Consider the following 24,583-nt stretch of genomic DNA (forward strand, 5'->3'; position numbering starts at 1 on the left):
ACTTGGCAGAAAATAGTATCTTCAAAATGTTCCCACAATGCAAAACTGCCCTACGGGATAAAAACTAGTTATTTCAGAGGAAGAGGGACTCTAATTCCAAGTACAAGATGAGAAGAGGCAGAATGGGGACAATGTCTAGGAGGGGCGGGGACAACAGCATGAACAAACTCCTGAGAAGTGTCAGAAGACTACAGAGAGGGAATAACAGGCAGGTATGAAAGCACACTGGTGTACTTGCTGTATCACTACGAATGCTTTTGGCTGCAAATAACAGAAAACCCACTCAGCATATTTTTTAATCTTTCTCATGTAATAAGAAGTCTGGAGATGGCTTTTGCTGGTGTTAGTTCAACAGCTCGGTGATGTCAGGGTTCACATTTCTGTGACTCAAAGCCTATTCCTTGTGGTCATAAGATGAATGTGGCATAGCCAGGCCTAACTGGAAGGTGTCGGGTGAAAGGGGTCGGAAATGGAGATAACCAGGCAGCCAACTCTTGATCACCATAACATGAAAACGGTAAGCAAACTGGGCTTTTTCAAAAGGAGAGAGCTTCCAAAATGGGTGGGTGCTGAGTCCATCCAAATGGAACCTAAGCTCCATTTCTAGGGAAACATGGAAATTCCTACACACATTACTGTAATGGCAGAGGAAAAAAACACCTATTCCAAACTTGTGTTTCTTCGTACTGACCAAGAAACTAAGTACACAACTCTTTCCCCCCAAAAGTTTAGAGTTTCTAAATGTAGTGAGAAGAAAACATGAATTTAAAGTGCTATAAAACACAAACAAGTTCAAAAAGGTGTGTTTATTTACAAAGGAACAGAGCATAATAAAGAACAAAGGAAATAAAATGACAGGTGTACATATTTACATAGCAAGTGAGGGCAAAACTTATCAAGAAGATTCTTTAAATACTTCTACAATCAAGCATTTAACAGTCAAAATCAGCTTCTAAGAATAATTCTTTATCACCTCAAGTTTTTTAGGGGGTTCAATCTATGATTCAAAGTATGACTCTCTTGGTGAAAAAATTATAATTTTATATTTTTTGAAAATCTCCAAGTTGCTGGAGGCCAGGTAAACCATATCACTACCAATCTTTAAAAGAGCCAAAGATGCTTAAATAAGCAAGTCATAACTGATTTAAGAAATCTTTTTTAAAAACTCAAATGTACTATCATTGGCTGTGCAGTACAATACAGACTTAGTTTACACTGCTTTCTTAATCCACTAAATGGTTTCCGTTACCTTATAATGAGATCTTACCATTCTCAAATGAGAAACGTTAAATCCTTTACTATTTAGCTCTTAGGAAAATCAATCAAAGTATTTATTCAGCTTTAATAAACTTAACATATGTGGGGAAAAAATGAAAAAGATCCATACACCTGACTATCATCAGTAGCCTGTTAACTCTTGGATCTTATAAAACCAGACATAGGTCAAGATCCTTCAGACGTCTGCACTAACATACCCCAGCATATGGACTACATTTAAATTCATTAACAGGAGACGCGATCCTTTCACATGCAGGGGAGGCGTGTAGGTACACTTCTGCAGTCCTGCCTTCTAGGTGTAGACACAGCCCCTGTTGCTCATGGCTTGGTCTACACCTGCTGGGTTTGTTGGTTCTTCTTTTAGTTCAACATACTTCTGACTTAAGATACGGTGTCCAAACTGAAATAAAGCAAATGTTTAATACATTATTCTGATGTAAAAAAACAGAATAGCATACCAAATGACGCGATGAGGCTTAATTCATTCAATAGTAAGTAGTTGTTTGAGAGCGGGCTATGTGTCAGGCAGGGTGCTCAGGGCTGGGGTCACAGAAAGTGAGACCTCAGTTCTGCCGGAACTGACAGAGTAGAACAATTCTCCTCTGCTCTGCTTTGCTCTGCAAGTTGTCATCTGCTTTTTAGCCTCCACCCCTCCTCCTTAGCCACTCCAGTGCCACCCATCGGACTTTAGACTCTGTCCCTCTTTCTCTCTCCCCTTGTTCCCATGGCTTAATCTTCTTTAATTCTCAACTAAACTATGAGATGGGAAACCAGCCCCCAAATTAGGATTATATCTGAAGTAAAGCAAAGAGGCTTCAAATAAGGAGCAATCTTCAGGGTTAAGAGTTGAAATATACTGTGAATTTTTTTAAGTGTCCAGGGAGCAAGGTCATCAAAGATAATTATAAGCTCATTTGCTTTGTTAAGCACAATTATAAATATTCTATTTATCTAAATAATCCAGTCTTTACATGTGACGAGGAAAAATACTGGGAGTATTCCCATTTAAATATGGTTAGGTTGAATCTATTACATCACTCCTCTCTGCTCCTCTCAAAGTTACAGATGCCCGGTTCATACTGGGCGGCGACAGTGACAGACAGCAATGTCAAGTTAGCATGTGTTCAGGAGAAACCATTAGAAACTTATGTACAAGTATTTTTCAAATCAAATGTTTTATCTCAAAAAATGCCATAGTACGCTAAAAGCTAAAATGAGCATGTAAGTGAAAGTCAGTACAAAAACCAGAACATTAGCAGCACACAGTATCAACAAACAATTTTATGGCCCAGTCCACATAATTACTTCAAGAGAATTTGAAGGTAAAGATACATCATGAACAATATGCATGAGAAAAACTGAAAATTTAACCTTACATTATAAGCGTACCCTTGAAGTTTCTGGACTAGAAAATGGAGAAGACTCCCAACAATTATCTTCTTTCTCAAAGGAATCTTCTTCTTGGAATGCAAATTTCTGCTTAAGTGCATGGGATATTAGAGACACTGGATCCCAAGGTGAGTCTTCTCTTTTCCTTTTATGAATGGGTCTGCCTCCAGGGGACCTTTAAAAAAATGGAATAACTTAAAACTTTGTGTATTAAGTTCCTTATTGAAGAGCTTCCCAGGTGGCACTAGTGGTAAAGAACCCGCTTGCTTGTGCAGGAGATGTAAGAGACACAGGTTCGATCCCTGGGTCAGGAAGATTCCCTGGGGAGGGCCTGGCAACCTACTCCGATTGAATTCTGGAGAATCTTGTGGACAGAGGAGGCCAGCAGGTCCCAGTCCATGGGGTCACAAACAGTTGGACACAACTGAAGCAACTGAGCACATAAGCCTTGACAAGCACAGCAAAAATCTAAGCATTATATAGCAGAAATAGAAGCATAATATAATCTACTTCGTCTTCAAAAGATTGGAATGTTTTGCCTTAGGATAACAAATATAAGGGTGCAATGGATTAGGAATCAGACAGCTGAGAAACCATATGGGGCTCTACCACAATCCATTATAACCTGGGATTTATCAAATATCATCTTTGTTTTTTTATTTTCTAATTCTCCAGTGGGTAGAAAAGTTTAAATATTTAATAACTTTTAAAAGGACTATGGAGTTCATGAAGAGAAAAACATCAGGCTCTTTGTTCACTCACTCAGTCTGAATGCTGACTCTTTCGCCAGGCTCCATTTTTACACTTTGGGGGTAGAGAGGTAACCCTGCTCCGGTGGAACACTCTAGGGGCAGGAGTTCATCAGTGAACAAGTAAGCAAGAACATCTGGGGCAGCAGTTAGTGCTGTGACTAAAATAAAAGCGGGAGGGACTTCCCTGGTGGCCCAGTAGCTGAGACTCCCCGCTCCCAATGCAGGGGCCCCAGGTTTGAGCCCCAGTCAGGGAACTAGATCCCACTGCCACAACTAAGAGTTCGCATGCTGCAACTAAGACTCAGCACAGCCAAATTAAGTATTTTTTTAAATACAAAATAAATAAATAAAAGAGGGAAATGTGATAGTAGCTAGGATAAAGCGCTTTTGATGAGATGATGAGGATAAGTCTCTTAAAGGATTTGCCATTCTTCTTAAGGAAATGACAAGCAGTCAGTTTTATTGTAAACATCCAACGGATGCATCAGAAAGGAGGCTGGCATCTGTCAGAAAGGGAAAACAGGTACAACTGGAGTGCAGTGAAGTAAGATGGGAAGTGGGATGGGACGTCAGAGACACGAGGGCTGAATCCAGGCCACAGCAAGGTGTCAAGATTTCATTCTAAGCACAGTGAAAACCACCAAAGGATTTTCAGCAGGCGAATGGCATGATCTGACTTCAATTGTTAAAGATCACTCTGGTTATTATTCACATATGGAGAACAGACAAGGAGGCAAGAATGAAAAGAGAGTGACCAGTTAAGAGGTCACTGCCAAAGTCGAAATTATATAAAATGGTGGCTTACAATGAAAGGTGGCAGTGGGGACCATTGAGGGTACATAGATTTGAGTGTGGCCTCCCCCCTCAAAAAATGATAACAGGAAAAACACATAGAAGAATTGAAAAGGACTTTCTTTAAAAGTACAATAAAAAATAGAAAGAAATCAGTAGAGGAAAGATATGAAGATAAGACAAATAATTCTGGCATTCGAACTTCTAATAGGAGCTTCAAGAACGGAGGGAAAAAATAGGAGACGTATCAGAAAAATATTACAAGAAATTTTCAAAAATAAAGGACAACTGATTGAGTCCGTAAGTGATCAGTATGAGAAATTTTAAAAGAACACTCCAGGGCTCATCATCATGAATTTTGAGAAGATTAGGATCAAAAAGAAGATCTCAAATGTTTCAAGAATAAGGGAAACAAGTTTCATACACAGTATCAGGAATTAAAATGACATTAACCTTGCAACAGGAACACTGAAAGCTAGAAACCAACGAAATAATGTCTTCAAAATTCTGAGGAAAAATGATTTTCTGCTAATTATATATCCAGCCAAACTAGCAAGTAAGTATAAGAATTAAAAAAAAAAGTTTCAGATATGTAAGGTCTTAAAATAATTTAGCTTTTATGCATTCCTCAGGAAGCTACAGAAGAGGGAACACCCAGGAAGTGGGCGATGCAACACTGGGCAAACAGAATGCCTATGATGACAAAGGAAATCCTTAGGATAACAATGTAGCAGGTTGAGAGCAACAAGTAAGATTAGCGAAGGGCAGAAGGCTCCAAGAGGGGATTTCCAGGGGTTGAGGGGAATTCAAAGAGGCAATATTTAACTGCAATAAAAAATAAAATTAGTTAACAAATAAAATGTAATTGTAGTATATGAAATAGCTTTCCTGTGAATGTTTATTATTATAATAAGGATATAAATTCTGAACATGTATTTAAGACTGTGACTTAACCATATTGGAAGATGTAATAAGAAGTGTATGTGTGCATGTGTGTTAGGAGGTAGAATGTCTAAGAGAATGTATTTCAGATTTTTAACAATTCCAGTAAATATAACTAAAATATCAAAAAATAGCAAAAGTACAATGTTTCAAAAATATGAAGATAAGACACTAGAAGAGTCACAAAAATTTGAAAATGATTCTCTCTAGGAGCCGTGTTTGGGGTGAAGAAGAATCAAAGAGAAGACTTATATATGTTTACTTTGATAAAATAATTTCTTTAAACACCACTGATAAAATTTTGGTTCATTTTGCAAATTATGACAACATACCTTTCAATAGCACGTAGTTTAACCTTATTCATATCCTTTAGAACATCCAACATGTTTGGAACAGCTTCATTTTTCTGGTTTTTTGAGTGATGACTATAATTGGTCTTCCCAGCATCTGGGTGCTGTTGTTTCACTTCAGTTGTTGAATTATCTGATGCACAAATACTATTAGATGCTATTTTCATGAGAGGAGAACATGGAGGCTGTACAGAAGAAATCTGAGGAGGCGATGGTGGAGGAGGAGAAGAGGGACGCACTGAACTTGAAAACGAATCTTGTTTGACATTGAGTTGAGTAGCCCCTGATGATGGCTTTTGTCCAAAACCACTAGGCCTGCCATTCAAGTCCAGGAAACCTAGAGAAAATTTAGTCTGTTGAAAAATCACACAAAACTGTCTCCGACATGACATGTAACACTAATTAGAATCAAAATAGGAACAATTTCTGTAATGCTATCATAACAATGACACAGTGGCCAAGAAGGAGAATCAACCTTATCTGCTTAGCAATTTTTGGAAGAGTCAAGCAAGTAGTAAATTTCTTTTTAATCCAATTAGGATTCTCTGTGTAGGGGGAAGGGAGAGAATGCATTTCAAAGAGAAAATAAAAAATGTTTTCAGTTACAATCTAAATTTCATCCTCAGTTTACAAAAGCTAAAACACAATCAACAGCTTGTGGCTAGAAACACACGAACTGATATATTCACTCTATAAGGACACTGTAGAAACACCCAGACACATATTTTCTAGGCAAGAGCCTAAGATGGGTACCAAATACTTAAATTTTTCACAACAGATTTGCTCCTAAAATCATATGTAACATGACTACTTTTTAAAAAGTGTATATATAATCTCATTTTTTATTCTATAGTAACATATTCTATATAATATTTCATATAAATTATAAATATATAATACTATAAAAGTATGGGTTATAAACAAACATATATGTGTTTATATAGGTGTTTCTACATACATATAGATACAGTGTATGTATATTTTATTTAAAGCAAGTCACATCTCTAAAAATTTTAGAGAGAATTATCTAGAAAACAGTATTCACCTAGATTTGATGGAAGTATAGCAGCCATAACTTCAAACGACAAATATATGAACCTCAAACCTATACTCTTCTCTCAAATTAATGCATCCTTCTGCTTAAATTTCCAATGCTTTTCTAAAGACTTAGAAAGACTGTATCCATATCCTCACCCATATCCTCTACATCTGCAGATTCAAAAAACTGCTGATTGAAAATATTTTTTTTTTAAATTCCAGGATAGTTTCAAAAAGCCAAACTTGATCTTCCACACCCTAACAACAGTTTACATAGCAATTCTATTGTATTTACAATAATTTGCATTTTATTAGATATTATAAGTAATGAGAAATGATTTAAAGTATACAGAAAGATGGAGGATGTGACAGATTATATACAAATATGCCATCTTATTTAAGGGACGTAAGTATCCTTGGATTTTGGTAGCCACAGGGGTCCTAGAACCAAAATGCTGAGGGACAACTGTACTTAGAAAATAGGCTTTTGAATATAAAACTACAACCTTTGGCAGCATAGCTAGCTCTTCTTTAAACCAAAGCCATTCTGGTCACTACAAATGCATCTTAATTTATTCTTAACAAACATCAGCAGTTATACACACACACACACACACACACACACAACATCCTTTCACATTCCATGTCATTCAGAAGATACATTAGCAGCAAACATTCTTTTCTTACTTAGAACTGCACTGACTTAAAATACTAGAGAAGTATCATCCAACCAAAACAAAAACCCAGTGTTACTTACCAGCTTTTGTACTGTTTCCCAGTTCTTGCCGTCCCACAATTGCAGCAATCTGAGAGCGAAGAAAAGCTAGCTCATCTTCAAGGGCAGCTATCTTTTTAATTGCAGTTTCACTTTCAGGCCAATCATTTTTTCTTGGTTTGTTACGCCTTACAGCAGGTGTCAATGGACCTTCAAATAGTTGCAAAGGATGAAAAGATGCAATTTTCTCCTCTTCTTCATTTTTCCATGTACTATGGGTGGAATGAAGGAAAAAATGGATAGAGAGATGGGGGAGGGAAAATTTTCTAAGAGAAATAATTTCTTTCAGTCAAAGAACAAAAACACCAAAACAAAATCAGAATAGCTCTCTTTACTCTACAACTGTCTGTAGACTCACTGAGGACAAGCAGTATCTTACACAACTTTGTATCCTCAATCCCCAGAACAGAACGCTGCCTTTAGCAGGTGACCAGAAGTGATCAGTGAAGAAAGGGATGCATCTGGCTTTCAAACTGTAAACCAAAAATAATTATCCTATAACTGTTCTATTAATGTCAAACCGTACAAATGGATTTATTTAGAAATAAAGTTAATCTACTTAGAAATTCTACATATTTGGAATATAAGGCTTGAAAGGATTCCATGTTATACTGGGGTAAGTACTCTAATTTTTTGAAAATTTATAAACCAGCTTTACATAGAATAAATTTAAGCAGAAATTTTGAATAACTGACCTTTATTGTACTTACAGCCTGTATCTGAATATACTAACTCCTAAGTTAGTATTCCCAAGCAGTAAAACATCCAAATGATGAAATATATTTAACATCATTGCCTGGTACACAGTAAACACTGTATAAATTTTGGTTAAATATATAAAACAAAATAGATCTAGTATTGGACATCCTGGTGGTCCAGTGGTTAAGAATTTGCCTGCCAATGCAGGGAACACAAGTTTGATCCCTGTCAGGAAGACTCCCCTTGCCGAGGGGCAAATAAGACTGTGCACCACAACTACAGAGCCTGTGCTCTAGAGCCCACAAGACGCAATTTACCGAGCCCACGCTCTGCAGCAAGAGGCTACCACAGTTAGAAGCCCCTGCACTACAACTTGAGTAGGCCCCACTCTCCACAACTAGAGAAAGCCCACATAAAGCAACAAAGGCCTGGAGCAGCCAGAAATAAATAATTAAAAAAAAGAAAAATAGATTCAGTATTTAGTATACAGGAAAGAGCTTTCTCCTAAAAATGAACGTGGTAATCTTCAAATCCTTTTAATATCATTCCTTTGCAGGCCTGGGTTGGGTTTAAATGTGCGTTAAGAAAAACAAGCCAAAAATGAGAAAAAACACCAGTCATCCTTATCATGAAGACATTAGTAGGACTCAGTGTACTATAGAGCTAGACAAAATAAATGAAAAGGCTCACTTAGTCTGAACACACTTCAACACAGGCAAGAATTCAGATTGTAGCCCACACCCCACTTTTCCAAGATATGTAGAAAAATTACCGAAATCTGAGATAACTGGCTTCTTCATCATTTGCCACACACCAAACGTCAGCAAAAGACGGAACTACAGAGCCACAGTTAGCCGGGTCCACAGAGTTCAAGAGCGGAACCAGCTAAAGGGAAAAGGGGAAAGAAAGTCAGAGCTCTGCGGGCAGTCAGGGGGAGACACATGCCTGTAGAAACTGCTTACACAAGTTAAAAATCCACAAGTGTGAAAGGAGAAAGGATATGCAAGAGAAAAACATACACCTGTTAGCAAGAAAAAGGACTCAGGAAAACACAGTTCTCAAGTCTATGCATATGGCACTATTCTCTCCCCTAGGAATGCCATCCAACATAAAACACTGACTAAAAGAATCAAAGAAACGACTCAGGGGTTTCTTCACATCTGGCAATCTTTGGATATAATTAAAGTAATAAAGTAATAAAGACAAAAACACAAATGAAATTACTTGTTTCCAAGATAAGCTACAGGTGTTTGGTTTGCAGGAAACATTTCTTCTTCTATTCCAGTCTATGTCCCTATTTCCCTATAGAAATTTTTATACATGGTACTTAAATAATACATGTTGACTGACTTACCTCAAAATTAGGCCTGGGACAAGGTTCTAAAGGAAGAAGTTTCCCAATGATACGAACAATACTCCGAGCTGATCCATAGTCTTTATTTTCCCAAATGTGTAAAATCTATTTAAACATAAATCATTATTTAAAAAGTAGTACTGTATTGAGCATGTTTATATTGTTTATGAAAAGAACAAATGTTAAAGATAGAATAGCATTTTTTAAAAAATATAGAATAGCATGCTTTTATTTTCTTCAAAGAATCAAACTATTCACATGTATTTTTTAAAAACGAGGGGTACAGGGGAGTGCAGCTGAGGGAGGCAGTTAACATAAGCATATTGCAGGAAGATCTTTTGAGAAAGCACCACAAATTCATTTCTTTTTATTTCTGATAATGACCAAATACCCTGGGGAACTTTATTAAAAATTGACAATGTCAATTTCTCAAGCAATGAAGTAATACAAAGTATACTCATGTAATTTCCTTTAAAGAGGTGAATAAATGAATCATGGCCTAAACAATTTAAGAATGCTTTACTTATTGTGGTATTGGCACAAAAACAGACATGTAGATCAAAATAACAGAACAGAGAGACCAGAAATAAACCCACCCATGCACGATCAATTAATCTATGATATGGGAAGCAAGAATATACAATGGAGAAAAGACAGTCTCTTCAGTAAGTGGTGTTGGAAAGATGCACAGCTACATGCAAATCAGTGAAATTAGAACACTCCCTTACAACATGCATAACAATAAACTCAAAATGATTTAAAGACCTAAACATAAGATATGATACCATAAAACTCTTAGAACAGAACATAGGCAAAACACTCTCAGACATAAATTCTAGCAATATTTTCTCAGATTGGTCTCCTAAGGCAAAAGAAATAAAAGCAAAAACAAACAAATGGGATCTAATCAAACTCAGAAGCTTTTGCACCACATGAAAATCATAAACAAAACAAAAAGACAACCTACAGAGTGGAGGAAAACATTTGCAACCAACAACTGGATAATATCCAAAACATGGAAAAGAAATGCAAAAAAGCAAAATGGCTGTCTGAGGAGGCCTTACAAATAGCTGTGAAAAGAAGAGAAGTGAAAAGCAAAGGAGAAAAGGAAAGATATAAACATCTGAATGCAGAGTTCCAAAAATAGCAAGAAGAGATAAGAAAGCCTTCTTCAGCAATCAATGCAAAGAAATAGAGGAAAACAACAGAATGGGAAAGACTAGAGATCTCTTCAAGAAAATCAGAGATACCAAAGGAACATTTCATGCAAAGATGGGCTTGATAAAGGACAGAAATGGTATGGACCTAACGGAAGCAGAAGATATTAAGAAGAGGTGGCAAGAATACACAGAAGAACTGTACAAAAAAGATCTTCACGACCCAGATAATCACAATGGTGTGATCACTGACCTAGAGCCAGACATCCTGGAATGTGAAGTCAAGTGGGCCTTAGAAAGCATCACTACAAACAAAGCTAGTGGAGGTGATGGAATTCCAGTTGAGCTATTCCAAATCCTGAAAGATGATGCTATGAAAGTGCTGCACTCAATATGCCAGCAAATTTGGAAAACTCAGCAGTGGCCAAGGACTGGAAAAGGTCAGTTTTCATTCCAATCCCAAAGAAAGGCAATGCCAAGGAATGCTCAAACTACCACACAATTGCACTCATCTCACATGCTAGTAAAGTAATGCTCAAAATTCTCCAAGCCAGGCTTCAGCAATATGTGAACCGTGAACTTCCTGATGTTCAAGCTGGTTTTAGAAAAGGCAGAGGAACCAGAGATCAAATTGCCAACATCCGCTGGATCATGGAAAAAGCAAGAGAGTTCCAGAAAAACATCTATTTCTGCTTTATTGACTATGCCAAAGCCTTTGACTGTGTGGATCACAATAAACTGTGGAAAACCCTGAAAGAGATGGGAATACCAGAACACCTGATCTGCCTCTTGAGAAATGTGTATGCAGGTCAGGAAGCAACAGTTAGAACTGGACATGGAACAACAGACTGGTTCCAAATAGGAAAAGAAGTACGTAAAGGCTATATACTGTCACCCTGCTTATTTAACTTCTATGCAGAGTACATCATGAGAAACGCTGGGCTGGAAGAAGCACAAGCTGGAATCAAGATTGCCGGGAGAAATATCAATCACCTCAGATATGCAGACGACACCACCCTTATGGCAGAAACGGAAGAAGAACTAAAAAGCCTCTTGATGAAAGTGAAAGTGGAGAGTGAAAAAGTTGGCTTAAAGCTCAACATTCAGAAAATGAAGATCATGGCATCCGGTCCCATCACTTCATGGGAAATAGATGGAGAAACAGTGGAAACAGTGTCAGACTTTATTTTTGGGGGCTCCAAAATCACTGCAGATGGTGACTGCAGCCAGAAGTTAAAAGACGCTTACTCCTTGGAAGGAAAGTTATGACCAACCTAGATAGCATATTCAAAAGCAGAGACATTACTTTGCCAACAAAGGTTCATCTAGTCAAGGCTATGGTTTTTCCTGTGGTCATGTATGGATGTGAGAGTTGGACTGTGAAGAAGGCTGAGCACCAAAGAATTGATGGTTTTGAACTGTGGTGTTGGAAAAGACTCTTGAGAGTCCCTTGGACTGCAAGGAGATCCAACCAGTCCATTCTGAAGGAGATCAGCCCTGGGATTTCTTTGGAAGGAATGATGCTAAAGCTGAAACTCCAATACTTCGGCCACCTCATGCGAAATGTTGACTCATTGGAAAAGACTCTGATGCTGGGAGGGATTGGGGGCAGGAGGAGAAGGGGACGACAGAGGATGAGATGGCTGGATGGCATCACTGACTCGATGGACGTGAATCTGAGTGAACTCCAGGAGTTGGTGATGGACAGGGAGGCCTGGCGTGCTGTGATTCATGGGTTGCAAAGAGTCGGACACGACTGAGCGACTGATCTGATCTGATACAACTTTCTAGTAGCTACATTTGAAGAGTAGAAAGAGACAAGTGAAATTAATTTGCTTAATGTATTTAATTTGTATATGCATATTATGTCAAAGTGAAATCAATATTTTTTAAAAATAGTATCTTTATAATATTCTTTTTTTCAGACTAAATCTTCAAAATCCATTGTATATTTTATACCTATAACAGATCTCAACTTAGACATTTCAAGTATTTAAAAGTGACATTCACACTGATCAGCACAGCCTATGCTAAAGATGCCCGACTTAATTAACATAATTATCTCTGTGGTTCTGCAGATCACTCACAGGTGCACCCTTGCTAAGAACCACAGGCCTAGAGGCTCCACTACAGTGATGGCCACTACTGTCACACACAGTCACGTAACTCTTGGTTAACGTGAATGTCTTGCTCTGCAATTCCCATTCTGCCAAACTTCTGTCCTTCTCTCTCATTCCTTCATTGCCACTAACTATCTTGACCACTCTTATGATTTCACCTCCTCTTCTATTTCTGCTCTGGCACCCTCCTACTGACTTCACTAACTTTCCTAAGTAGGGATTTTCAAGTTGTTTCAAAGATATGTTCAGTTCAGTTCGTCTCTCAGTCGTGTCCGACTCTTTGCGATCCCATGAATTGCAGCACGCCAGGCCTCCCTGTCCATCACCAACTCCTAGAGTCCACCCAAACCCATGTCCATTGTGTTGGTGACGCCATCCAACTATCTCATCCTCCGTCGTCCCCTTCTCCTTCTGCCCTCGATCTTTCCCAGCATCAGGGTCTTTTCAAATGAGTCAGCTCTTCGCATCAAGTGGCCAAAGTATTGGGAGTTTCAGCTTCAACATCAGTACTTCCAATGAACACTCACTGATTTCCTTTAGGATGGACTGGTTGGATCTCCTTGCAGTCCAAGGGACTCTCAAGAGTCTTCTCCAACACCACAGTTCAAAAGCATCAATTCTTCGGCACTCAGCTTTCTTTATAGTCCAACTCTCACATCCACACATGACCACTGGAAAACCCATAGCCTTGACTAGATGGACCTTTGAGACAAAGTAATGTCTCTGCTTTTTAATATGCTATCTAGGTTAGTCATAACTTTCCTTCCAAGGAGTAAGCGTCTTTTAATTTCATGGCTGCAATCACCATCTGCAGTGATTTTGGAGCCCAGAAAAATAAAGTCTGACACTGTTTCCACTGTTTCCCCATCTATTTCCCATGAACTGATGGGACTGGATGCCATGATCTTCGTTTTCTGAATGCTGAGCTTTAAGCCAACCTTTTTCACTCTCCACTTTCACTTTCATCAAGAGGCTTTTGAGTTCCTCTTCACTCTCTGCCATAAGGGTGGTGTCATCTGCATATCTGAGGTTATTGATATTTCTCCCAGCAATCTTGATTCCAGCTTGTGCTTCTTCCAGCCCAGCGTTTCTCATGATGTACTCTGCATAGAAGTTAAATAAGCAGGGTGACAATATACAGCCTTAACGTACTCCTTTTCCTATTTGGAACCAGTCTGTTGTTCCATGTCCAGTTCTAACTGTTGCTTCCTGACCTGCATACAGGTTTCTCAATAGGCAGGTCAGGTGGTCTGGTATTCCCACCTCTTTCAGAATTGTCCACAGTTTATTGTGATCCACACAGTCAAAGGCTTTGGCATAATCAATAAAGCAGAAATAGATGTTTTTCTGGAACTCTCTTGCTTTTTCCATGATCCAGCGGATGTTGGCAATTTGATCTCTGGTTCCTCTGCCTTTTCTAAAACCAGCTTGAACATCTGGAAGTTCACCGTTCATGTACTGCTGAAGCCTGGCTTCGAGAATTTTGAGCATTACTTGACTGGTGTGTGAGATGAGTGCAATTGTGTGGTAGTTTGAGCATTCTTTGGCATTGTCTTTCTTTGGGATTGGAATGAAAACTGACCTTTTCCAGTCCTGTGGCCACTGCTGAGTTTCCAAAGTTGCTGGCATATTGAGTGCAGCACTTTCACAGCGTCATCTTTCAGGATTTGAAATAGCTCAACTGGAATTCCATCACCTCCACCAGCTTTGTTTATAGTGTTGCTTCCTAAGGCCCACTTGACTTCACATTCCAGGATGTCTGGCTCTAGGTGAGTGATCACACCATCGTGATTATCTTGCTCGTGAATATCTTTTTTGTACAGTTCTGTGTATTCTTGCCACCTCTTCTTAATATCTTCTGCTTCTGTTAGGTCCATACCATTTCTGTCCTTATGAAGCCCGTCTTTGCATGAAATGTTCCATTGGTATCTCTGATTTTCTTGAAGAGATCTCTAGTCTTTCCCATTCTGTTGTTTTCCTCTATTCCTTTGCACTGATTGCTGAGGAAGGCTTTCTTATCTCTCCTTGCTATTCTTTGGAACTCTGCATTCAGATGCTTTATCTTTCCTTTTCTCCTTTGCTTTTTGCTTCTCTTCTTTTCACAGCTATTTGTAAGGCCTCCTCAGACAGCCATTTTGCTTTTTTGCATTCTTTTCCATGGGGACGGTCTTGATCCCTGTCTCCTGTACACTGTCCATCGTTCAGGGATGAACCGCTGTCCATAGTTCATCAGGCACTCTATCTATCAGATCTAGGCCCTTAAATCTATTTCTCACTTCCACTGTATAATCATAAGGGATTTGATTTAGGTCATACCTGAATGGTCTAGTGGTTTTCCCTACTTGCTTCAATTTAAGTCTGAATTTGGCAATAAGGGTTCATGATCTGAGCCACAGTCAGCTCCCAGTCTTGTTTTTGCTGACTGTATAGAGCTTCTCCATCTTTGGCTGCAAAGAATATAATCAATCTGATTTCGGTGTTGACCATCTGGTGATGTCCATGTGTAGAGTCTTCTGTTGTGTTATTGGAAGAGAGTGTTTGCTCTGACCAGTACGTTCTCTTGGCAAAACTCTATTAGCCTTTGCCCTACTTCATTCCGTATTCCAAGGCCAAATTTGCCTGTTACCCCAGGTGTTTCTTGACTTCCTACTTTTGCATTCCAGTCCCCTATAATGAAAAGGACATCTTTTTTGGGTGTTAGTTCTAAAAGGTCTTGTAGGTCTTCACAGAACCATTCAACTTCAGCTTCTTCAGCGTTACTGGTTGGGGCATAGGCTTGGATTACTGTGATATTGAATGGTTTGCCTTGGAAATGAACAGAGATCATTCTGTTGTTTTTGAGATTGCATCCAAGTACTGCATTTCAGACTCTTGTTGACCATGATGGCTACTCCATTTCTTCTAAGGGATTCCTTCCTGCAGTAGTAGATATAATGGTCATCTGAGTTAAATTCACCCATTCCAGTCCATTTTAGTTCGCTGATTCCTAGAATGTCAACGTTCACTCTTGCCATCTCCTGTTTGACCACTTCCAATTTGCTTTGATTCATGGACCTAACATTCCAGGTTCCTATGCAATACTGCTCTTTATAGCATCAGACCTTGCTTCTAGCACCAGTCACATCCACAACTGGGTATTGTTTTTGCTTTGGCTCCATCCCTTCATTCTTTCTGGAGTTATTTCTCCACTGATCTCCAGTAGCATATTGGGGAGTTCCTGGGGAGTTCCTATCGACCTGGGGAGTTCCTCTTTTAGTATCCTATCATTTTGCCTTTTCATACTGTTCATGGGGTTCTCAAGGCAAGAATACTGAAGCAAATCTTCAACTATCCCTCGGTCTTTGTTATTTTTAACCTCAATTCTGAAATTCAAAATGCTTCATTATGGACATCCTCTATCATCAAAGTCAAATAAAAAATGAATATAGAAAACGCCAAATCTGAATCTCTTTTCTTTCCTACACCCAGAACCATGTATCTAATTATCAGCAAGATATTTGTATTTATATATTCCAACACATTTAACTTATCTCCCTAGGAGAAAGTAGTTCCTCATCCTGAGTTGTCCATTTTTTATTAATGGCTCCATCATTCTTCAACTTACTTTTGTTCAAAATCCTTTATTTATCCTTGACTATTCTAATTCACCATACCAAATAGCAATAACTTGCCCATTTTCTGTATGCCCCTCTATTATTTTTGTGTCTGTCTTATATGTACTTTTATAGCTGTATGTATATATTTCTCATATCTCACACTATATTTTAAGAATCACGAATACAAGAAAGATGTGTTGCCACCGTGCATCACCTACAGAACAGTGCATATTGTCTGAGATCTTAGATGTCATAGCTACTCAGTAAGTAGACAAAATCTGATTTGTTTATGATTCTGACACCAACTCAACCTCTCTCCTGAATTTGCTGAACTATGAAACTCATCATTCTATAACAAATGTCAAGCATTTTTTTTTCAACTTTTTATTTTATACTGGAGTATAGCTGATTGACAATGTTGTGTTAGTTTCAGGTTCAAATAAATTACCTTAAATAAAACCACTAGAATTTTAAAAATATTTTATCTATGAGGGTCATGTCTATCTTTTGCTTGGTTTCGATCTTTCATCAGCTTTTGACCCTTCAAGTAAATAGGTTCCTAATAATCATATCCTTTTTTTTAACTCAAATTATCAAAGCTACACTACTGCAAACTTGCCTTTGTTATACCTTATACAGAAGTAACAATTTTGCCTTGAATGTTGACATATAAATCATTTCCAAAATAAGACCCCAAATACAACAGGTCCATTCAAATCCATTAAAAACGATTTACCTGGTTTATGGGAACACCAAAATATTCCAGCATTTCTCTTAAGATACTCAATATGAATGACATTGATGAGGCAAATACAGAAGCAAATTCAAAGAAACATTGTTTCTTCATACCTTAAGGGGAAAAAAATAGGAAAACATTACTCTTGATAAATAACTGCTGCACACACAAACAAAAAAGCCTTTGTTACACATTACACCATCAACTAAACTAATCTCTCTGGCCAGCATTATTTTGAGGTGAGGAGAGACAAAGAGCAATGGGAGAATGGGGAAGGGCTGGTTAAAAAAAACAAAACAAAACAAAACAAAAAAACCTTCAGTTTATCAGTTAAGTTGCATTAAAAATTCATAGGATTTTTTTTTTGACCCTCCCATGGACGGAGGAGCCTGGTAGGCTTCAGTCTATGGGGTCGCAAAGAGTCAGACATGACTGAGCGACTTCACTTTTACTTTTCACTTTCATGCATTGGAGAAGGAAATGGCAACCCACTCCAGTGTTCTTGCCTGGAGAATCCCAGGGACGCCAGAACCTGGTGGGCTGCCATCTATGGGGTCGCACAGACTCAGACATGACTGAAGTGACTTAGCAGCAGCAAGGGACCCAGTGCTAGTGTGCTCAGCTGTTCAGTCCTGTCCAACTCTTTGAGATCCCGTGGATTGTAGCCCACCAGGCTCCTCTGTCCATGGAATTTCCCAGGTAAGAATACTGGAGTGGGTTGCCATAGAGTCCTTCAGGGGATCTTCCCAACCCAGGGATCGAACTCACATCTCCTGCATCAGCAGGCGGATTCTTTACCAACGCACCACTTAGTTAATAAATATCAATCAAGGATAGACTGGAAACTTAGCAGGAAGCCTTCAAGTTAGTTGCAATAGCGAAAGCCGAAAGCTTCGCCTCCCTCCGAAAGCTTCGGCTGAGACTAAGCAAGGATGAGTTCAGCCCTTCCTTGAGAGCAGGCAGATGGCCGACTAGAGACTTTGACCAAACAAAAGGAATGATAACACTTCCTTACTGATATATTGGAGTACCACCCATCCCTCCTCGCTCATTCTAAAGATAAGGATTATGAAGCCCGGATAGGTGACGTGACTTAGTCACCCAACTACTAAATAACAGACCGAGACTAGCTCCGGCTTACGTCACTCCCTTTGGCCCCAAGCCGCCTCGGGGTCTCTCCCGCTCGGTGATCACCGTCGCCTGGTTCACCTTCCTCCGAAGCCCAGCCTCCCGGCAAACACGGGAACTTCAAGCTGCAGTCATTAAGGAACCTCGCGGCGGAATCCGCAGAGGACGAGGCCAGGCGTGCTCTCGTCCTGATCCAGGAGCGCTTAGAGGTCCACACGTGCCCGCCCTCGCGTCCCGGCTTGCCTGCCACGGGCGGAAACGACACTTCCACTGGCCCCGGAATTGGCCCTGAAGCCCCTCACCCAGCCGGGGTATCCGGGATGAAGACTCGGCCCTCCTTCCGTGCGACACTCAACCTGCGGCTTAGACCTAATCGCTACTTCCGCGTCCTCGGACGAAAATTAAACTCCGCGGGCCTTGACCGAAGCCCGATGTCATTGGACAAACCTTTAGGTCGCTGCTTGTGATTGGTTACGGAAGGTTATTTAGACCCACTGAATGTCCTTTTCCTTCAAGAAGGCGGGTCTTCAGCGGGGCAGCCAATGGAAGCTTAGAGCCAACGAGTGGGCGTGGCAGATCACACAAACATGGCGACGCATGCTCAGATCGTGTCTCTAGGTTTCCCCAGCGCTGTCACATACCTGCGTAGGAAGCCTGGCGTTGTGGAGTCTTATGGCCTTTGGCTCAGGCTCACGATCCCGAGTTCGTGCCCCGTACAGATCATCGCAGAGAAAGTGTATCGTCCTCTACATGCAGACCCGAAGTGGGACCCCTCTCCCAAGTACGCCTGTCGTGGAGTGTCGCGTTTTATTGTTTAATCATTCGTCCATTCAGCGAACATCTGTTGTTTATGGGACTAGTGAACCAGTGAAGTTGCTTAGTCATGTCCGACTCTTTGCGATCCCATGGACTGTGTCCTACCAGGCTCCTCCATCCGTGGAATTTTCCAGACAATTCCAGTACTGGTGTGGGTTGCCATTTCCTTCTCCAGGGGATCTTGCCGACCCAGGGATCGAACCCAGGTCTCCCGCATTGAAGGCAGACGCTTTACCGTCTGAGCCAACCAGGGAAGCCCTGTTTAAGGGACTGCTGCTAAGCTGCTGCTAAGTCACTTCAGTCGTGTCCGACTCTGTGCGACCCCATGGATGGCTGCCCACCAGGCTCCCCCATCCCTGGGATTCTCCAGGCAAGAACACTGGAGTTGGTTGCCATTTCCTTCTCCAATGCATGAAAGTGAAAAGTGAAAGTGAAGTCGCTCAGTCGTGTCCGACTCTTAGCGACCCCATGGACTGCAGCCCACCAGGCTCCTCTGTCCATGGGATTTTCCAGGCAAGAGTACTGGAGTGAGGTGCCATCGCCTTCTCCGGTTTAAGGGACTAGCAGGTGCTAAACACTGTCATCGAGGAATCTGCGGCATTCATGAAATTCTCCAGGTTATCTAGGCTATCCAATATGAGCCGGATGCTGACCTGGCCTAGCTGACGACGGTTAAGCGATGACCAAGTCCTGGCAGTTGATATCTCAATTTTCAGTTCTAATCTGAAGTTCCTGGGCTTCATAAGAAACTACAGCTCCTGCTTTTCATATTTCAGCAAGAAATGCACTGGAGTGACATAATTTAAGATCAACTGTCTCTCCTGCTGACCAACACAATTTTTAAGTGGGAGAATTTTTCAACAAATTTCTCTGTGTCCACAGCATGTATTCATTCAGCTAACACTGGATGTCTACTATGTGCAAGGCATCATTCTGACAACGAGAATGCAATTAGCAAGGCAGCTAAGATCCTTACCCTCCTGGAACTTACATTCTAGTGGAGACCTGAGAAGGTTTCTCTGAACACCATATAAATAGCATGTCTCCACTGTCTCTCCATGACTTATTGTTCTTTACAGTACTCAGATCATGTAGTATTTATGCTCCACTTACTGCCAAACAGGAACTGTCCAGAACAGGAACTCTGTCTTGACCCATGCTATATCTCCATCATTTTAGAGGAATACCTGGTATATTTGATGAACATTAAGAGTTTGTTGAATAAAATAATTCTATATACGTAAGAGAAAACAGACACCAAGAATGATGTGACACTAAGAAACTGGCAGAACAACAGTGCTTATAGTCACAGTAGTATAAGCTAGATAAGGATGAAAAGAGCAGGAAAGGGCTGCTGGACAAATGTAAAAGAAAACAAATCGATCAGTGACCCTACGTTAAATTTTCTCAGCTTCCTTATCCTTCCCTTTGCCTTTGCAAATACATCATGATCTTATAACTTCCTCTTTCCAATCTGCTATCAAACAGCAGACAATAGGGTCAAAAGGCAGAATATCCCTTGAAAGCATGAGAAGGAAAACCAGTAGTACTAACACACCTCCTTCAGCATGCACTATTAATATAACTCAACTGATCCAAGTGCAAGATGGGCCCAGGTCAAATGCTACATCTTCCATGAATGCCTTGCTGACAACTTTCCTCTAACTTTTCAGAGATCCTTCCTCCATGTTATGTGTACTAAAACAGTCATACATACATCTTGATAATCTTCTATGCGATATGACATTATTTTTCCTGAACTTTGAGAATGATGCAGGATTCAGTAAGTCTTTTCTACCTTTTCTGTCATTTTTTAGTGGTGTTTGAAAATATGGTGGCACGCTTTCTAAGATCTTCCTGGCTGTGTTCCCCTCTCCCAGTTGAATCTAGGCCCTTTTCATCTCCTGTCTCTACTCTGCTCATTAAGATTCCTTTCAGTCCTTTCCTCACTGTGGGGTCCTGTCCTTAAAAGGGAGTCTTGTCTTGGCAGGTCTACTTGAAGAGTTCACTGAGGTCAAGTGCTCCAGTCTTTCCGTACTTACTGTGGGTACCTTGTGCTCACTACTGGAGAGGACAAGGCCCCAGTTTTAGTAGGCTCATTTGAGAATCTCCTTTTCCAGCCTGTCAGATGCTACCCAACTCTTACTTTTACTCACACAGGTATCAGTACCAGGCAGGTTGGTGATGTGTCCCTATCCCACTATTTGCAGGTTAATGGGATAAGCTTATCACCTTTGGTTTTATTATCTAGATATATTTTTTCAGAATCATTAATAATACATTATTGTTAATCATCACACTAGGTACTATCTTCTCAAGAGCAAGGAATTTTGATTCAACTTTAAACCCAATGTTAAGAATACTTTCCCAGTGAATAAATGGAGGTTGAGGGCTGGTTTGAACAAAGGCTAGAAAGCTAGGTACTTAATCTTGTGACAGCCCAGTTAGAAACCCCATTAGTCTTCTGACACAAACCTCAATTTTAGGTGATTAGGAGAACTCCAATTATTGTAATTACCTTAAATAATGTGGCAGGGTACAATGTTAACATTCTACCAAGTAGGTAATGGCCTGTCCACAGTATGTATGTCCTACACAACACATAATGCTAATTGCTAAACATTTATTCTAGCAAAGCATGACACATAAGCAGAATGACTTGCCAGCCTGAAAGAATGAGGACAAGAGCAATTTTTTGACTTTTTGCTAAGATGCAAGATTTTAAGATAGGTAAATGAACAAGGAGTAGGATAAGGCAAAGGATTAAAAAAAAAAAAAAAAAAAACCACACCTCAGAGCAAATTCCTGTAGTTCATCCTAAGATTTAGGCAACAAGAAATCAAAGAAATTTAAAAAATTTTTTCAATTGAAAAACATTTCACTGATGGCAATTAAAAGGTGCAATTTAAAGGTCAAGATTTCCAAATTAGAAGACTGCTACAGTAACTGAGGTAAATGTTATGAGCATCTTTACCAGTTATCACAGGGGTGAAAAGAGCCACACGTTGACTTTTAAAGTTGAGTATCATCACCAAATGTAAACATAAAATCACTGTATACTGACATCAACCAGTGAAATATTATGTTTGGTTGCCTCAGGTATTAGTTGCATCATACAAGATCTTTCACTGTGGTGAGGGGACACTCTAGTTGTGGGCCCTAGATTCAGCAGTTTAGGCACGTGGGCTCAGTTGCTCTGTGGCATGTGGAATCTTGGTTCCCCAACTGGCTATCAAATCTGTGTCCTGCATTGCAAGACGGATTCTTAACCACTGGACCACTAAAGAAGTCTCTAAATTATGTATTTCAAGTATTGTTATTTGGTGGTGATATTCAACTGCTTTCAAAAAAATTCCCAAGTGCATTTAACATTTCCCTCATAGCAGTCTCAGAAGTACCCTAGAAATTAAGTTTCTAGGGAATTCCCCGAGTGTCCAGTGGTTAGGATTTGACGCTTTCATTGTCAGGGCCCAGGCTCAATCCCTGCTTAGGGAACTAAGACTCTGCAAGCTGTGTGGCACAGCCAAAAAAGTTTCCTTTTCTAGTACAAATAAGCCAGAAAAATTATGACCTCCCACAATCAAGGACTAAGTAAGACTGCAAGTAAACCACCATTCTGGAGGGTCAAAGTGGTAATTTTACGTGGCTTTTCACAAGCCATGGAATCTGCAATTACTATGACAGTACCAAGAAGTTATCATTGTCAAATACAGACTTCATACTGTGAATGCACATCCTTTCTTCACCTAAGTGTTTGGTGTACTTACTATCATTTTTTTGCTTGTCCCAATTTATTTTATTGGGGTGGCATTTGTGGGAAGGGTTTTTTATACTGGACTACAGTTGATTTACAATGTTGTGTTAGTTTCAGGTATACAGCCAAGTGGCTCAGTTATACATGTATCTTTTACAAATCTTTTCCCATTTAAGCCATTACAGAATACTGAGCACAGTTCTTCCCTATGCTATACAGAAGGTTTTTGTTGGTTACATATTTTAAAAATATATCATCTACTTCTGGGGCTCGATATTATTCAATCAAGAAGCTGGGCAACCCTAAGAGATTACTAAGAAAAATCTGATTCCAATTCTTAGGAGAATAGTATTAAAACCACTTATCGTTTTCTACTTTCAAGAATCATCTTTTCTGCACTTTAAAAGCACTGCAAATCAGTTCACTGCTGTCAAACACCTAAAACGTCCTTGAGAAAAATATCTTACATACAGATCATTATAATTAAGACACATTATTTAGAAATTTTTCTCCTAGTAGCCACAGGAAAGTGCTACCCTAACGCCTGTTCTTTTTAACCACTGGGATCCATTTTTGAAAAAACTAACATGTGAGGAGGTAACACAACAAGAAAGAGAACTAGCACACGATGTACAACTTACTGAATGATTCTGAAACTTGATCCAGTTCATAAATTTACACAATCTCTACTAAAGCTCTCAAGTCAAACAATGGAATACAGTTATTTCTATATATTCCTGGATTCTAAAATAAAATTTTCACTTTAAACTTCATTAACATAAACTTCAAATTTTTAACATCCACCTCAATAAACTGAACAACTAAACCCTTGACACTCACATTTATAAATAATGATTTCAACCATATTTTGAGAATCCAAGATGTTATGTAACAGATAATATTCTAAAATTTTGTCAAAGATCAATCACAATCTACTACTTATATAGATTGAAACCAATCAAATACAATCCAAGGGTGAAGTTAATTTCTCCACGTTCCTTCCCTATTTAAGCAAGTTACAAATTCAGACAGGTCTCTGTACTTCTTGTTCTGAATGTGAAAGGAATATCATTCCACATGGAACAAAGTATATCCCAGAGATTCCAGCTGAAAAGTCAAAGAGAGGAATTTCCTGGCCGTCCAGTGGTTAGGGCTCCTCTCCCCCACCGCAGGGAGCACAGGTTCAATCCCTGGTCAGGGAACTAAGATTCCCTCATGCTGCGGTCAAAAACGAAAAAAAGCAACTATCTTATGAAAATAAGTCCTTAATAAATAAGATGGCATACTTTTATGTAGGTAGCTGATACATGTTAAAATTATCCAGTGTAGTTAAACATACAGAGAAAGGAGTAACATTTGTTATTAATCAAAACGTTACCTTAGCACACAAATTTCTGTGAAAATTCTTGTTTAAAGTTACAGAATGGTCACTTTATATTTCAAGTAACTTACAAAAGGGTTAAGTGAAGTTAAGAATTACCAGTTCTAACTCAAAGTGAAAAAAGACTAAGTTACAAAAAAAAACCCCAAAAAACACTTTTTAGTTGATAACTACCACATTTTTAGAAACAGAAGTAATGCTGCTGTCTCCATCATAATTTATAGCTGACAGCTCTTATATGAACACATGAACTGGAAGGCTAGACTAGAATCTGGAATTGCTGTGTTAACAAATGGCTTACAATCACCACTGTAACATTTCCCATGTTTTCAGAGGAAAAAAGAAAAAAATAGATGTGAATTTGAACAGTTTTATAGAATATTTACTCATCTCCCCAAAAGCCCCATCATACTAGTAACTCTACTAACAGATGAGCTGGTATCCTAAAATTAGACATAAACCACTAACATTAGCTGTACAGCAAAGACACAGACATAGTCTCAAAATCAGGTAAACAAACAACAGC

At 39.4% G+C, this 24,583-nt stretch overlaps 1 protein-coding gene across 5 annotated transcripts; it reads right to left on the bottom strand.

The window, feature by feature from the left end:
* Window positions 1–787: 787 nt before the first annotated feature.
* MTFR2 (mitochondrial fission regulator 2) lies at window positions 788–18,491 on the bottom strand. 5 transcript variants are annotated; one of them, XM_027551642.1, is made up of 8 exons: window positions 18,188–18,491; window positions 16,979–17,091; window positions 9,370–9,474; window positions 8,788–8,900; window positions 7,299–7,528; window positions 5,486–5,840; window positions 2,668–2,842; window positions 788–1,678 (listed from the first exon to the last, which is right to left on the bottom strand). In XM_027551642.1, exons 2-8 carry the CDS (start codon window positions 17,087–17,089, stop codon window positions 1,571–1,573), a joined length of 1,197 nt encoding a protein of 398 aa, XP_027407443.1. In that variant the 5' UTR covers window positions 17,090–17,091; window positions 18,188–18,491; the 3' UTR covers window positions 788–1,570. The 5 variants fall into 5 exon arrangements, with proteins under 5 accessions (XP_027407443.1, XP_027407441.1, XP_027407444.1 ...); XM_027551640.1 differs by having other exon boundaries at window positions 18,120–18,491; XM_027551643.1 differs by having other exon boundaries at window positions 2,655–2,842; window positions 18,120–18,491.
* Window positions 18,492–24,583: the final 6,092 nt, after the last annotated feature.

The sequence above is a fragment of the Bos indicus x Bos taurus genome, chromosome 9 (genome assembly GCF_003369695.1).
Source record: "Bos indicus x Bos taurus breed Angus x Brahman F1 hybrid chromosome 9, Bos_hybrid_MaternalHap_v2.0, whole genome shotgun sequence".
NCBI classification, from domain to species: domain Eukaryota; kingdom Metazoa; phylum Chordata; class Mammalia; order Artiodactyla; family Bovidae; genus Bos; species Bos indicus x Bos taurus.

Excerpts from the sequence above, each read along its gene's own strand:
- MTFR2 (XM_027551642.1), bottom strand. The coding sequence starts at position 17,089 with ATGAAGAAACAATGTTTCTTTGAATTTGCTTCTGTATTTGCCTCATCA. Across the intron at positions 7,529-8,787 it reads GCCAGTTATCTCAGATTTCG|TACATGGAAAAATGAAGAAG; the intron begins GTAATTTTTCTA and ends TTCCACCCATAG. Across the intron at positions 2,843-5,485 it reads AAACTACGTGCTATTGAAAG|GTCCCCTGGAGGCAGACCCA; the intron begins GTATGTTGTCAT and ends ATTTTTTTAAAG.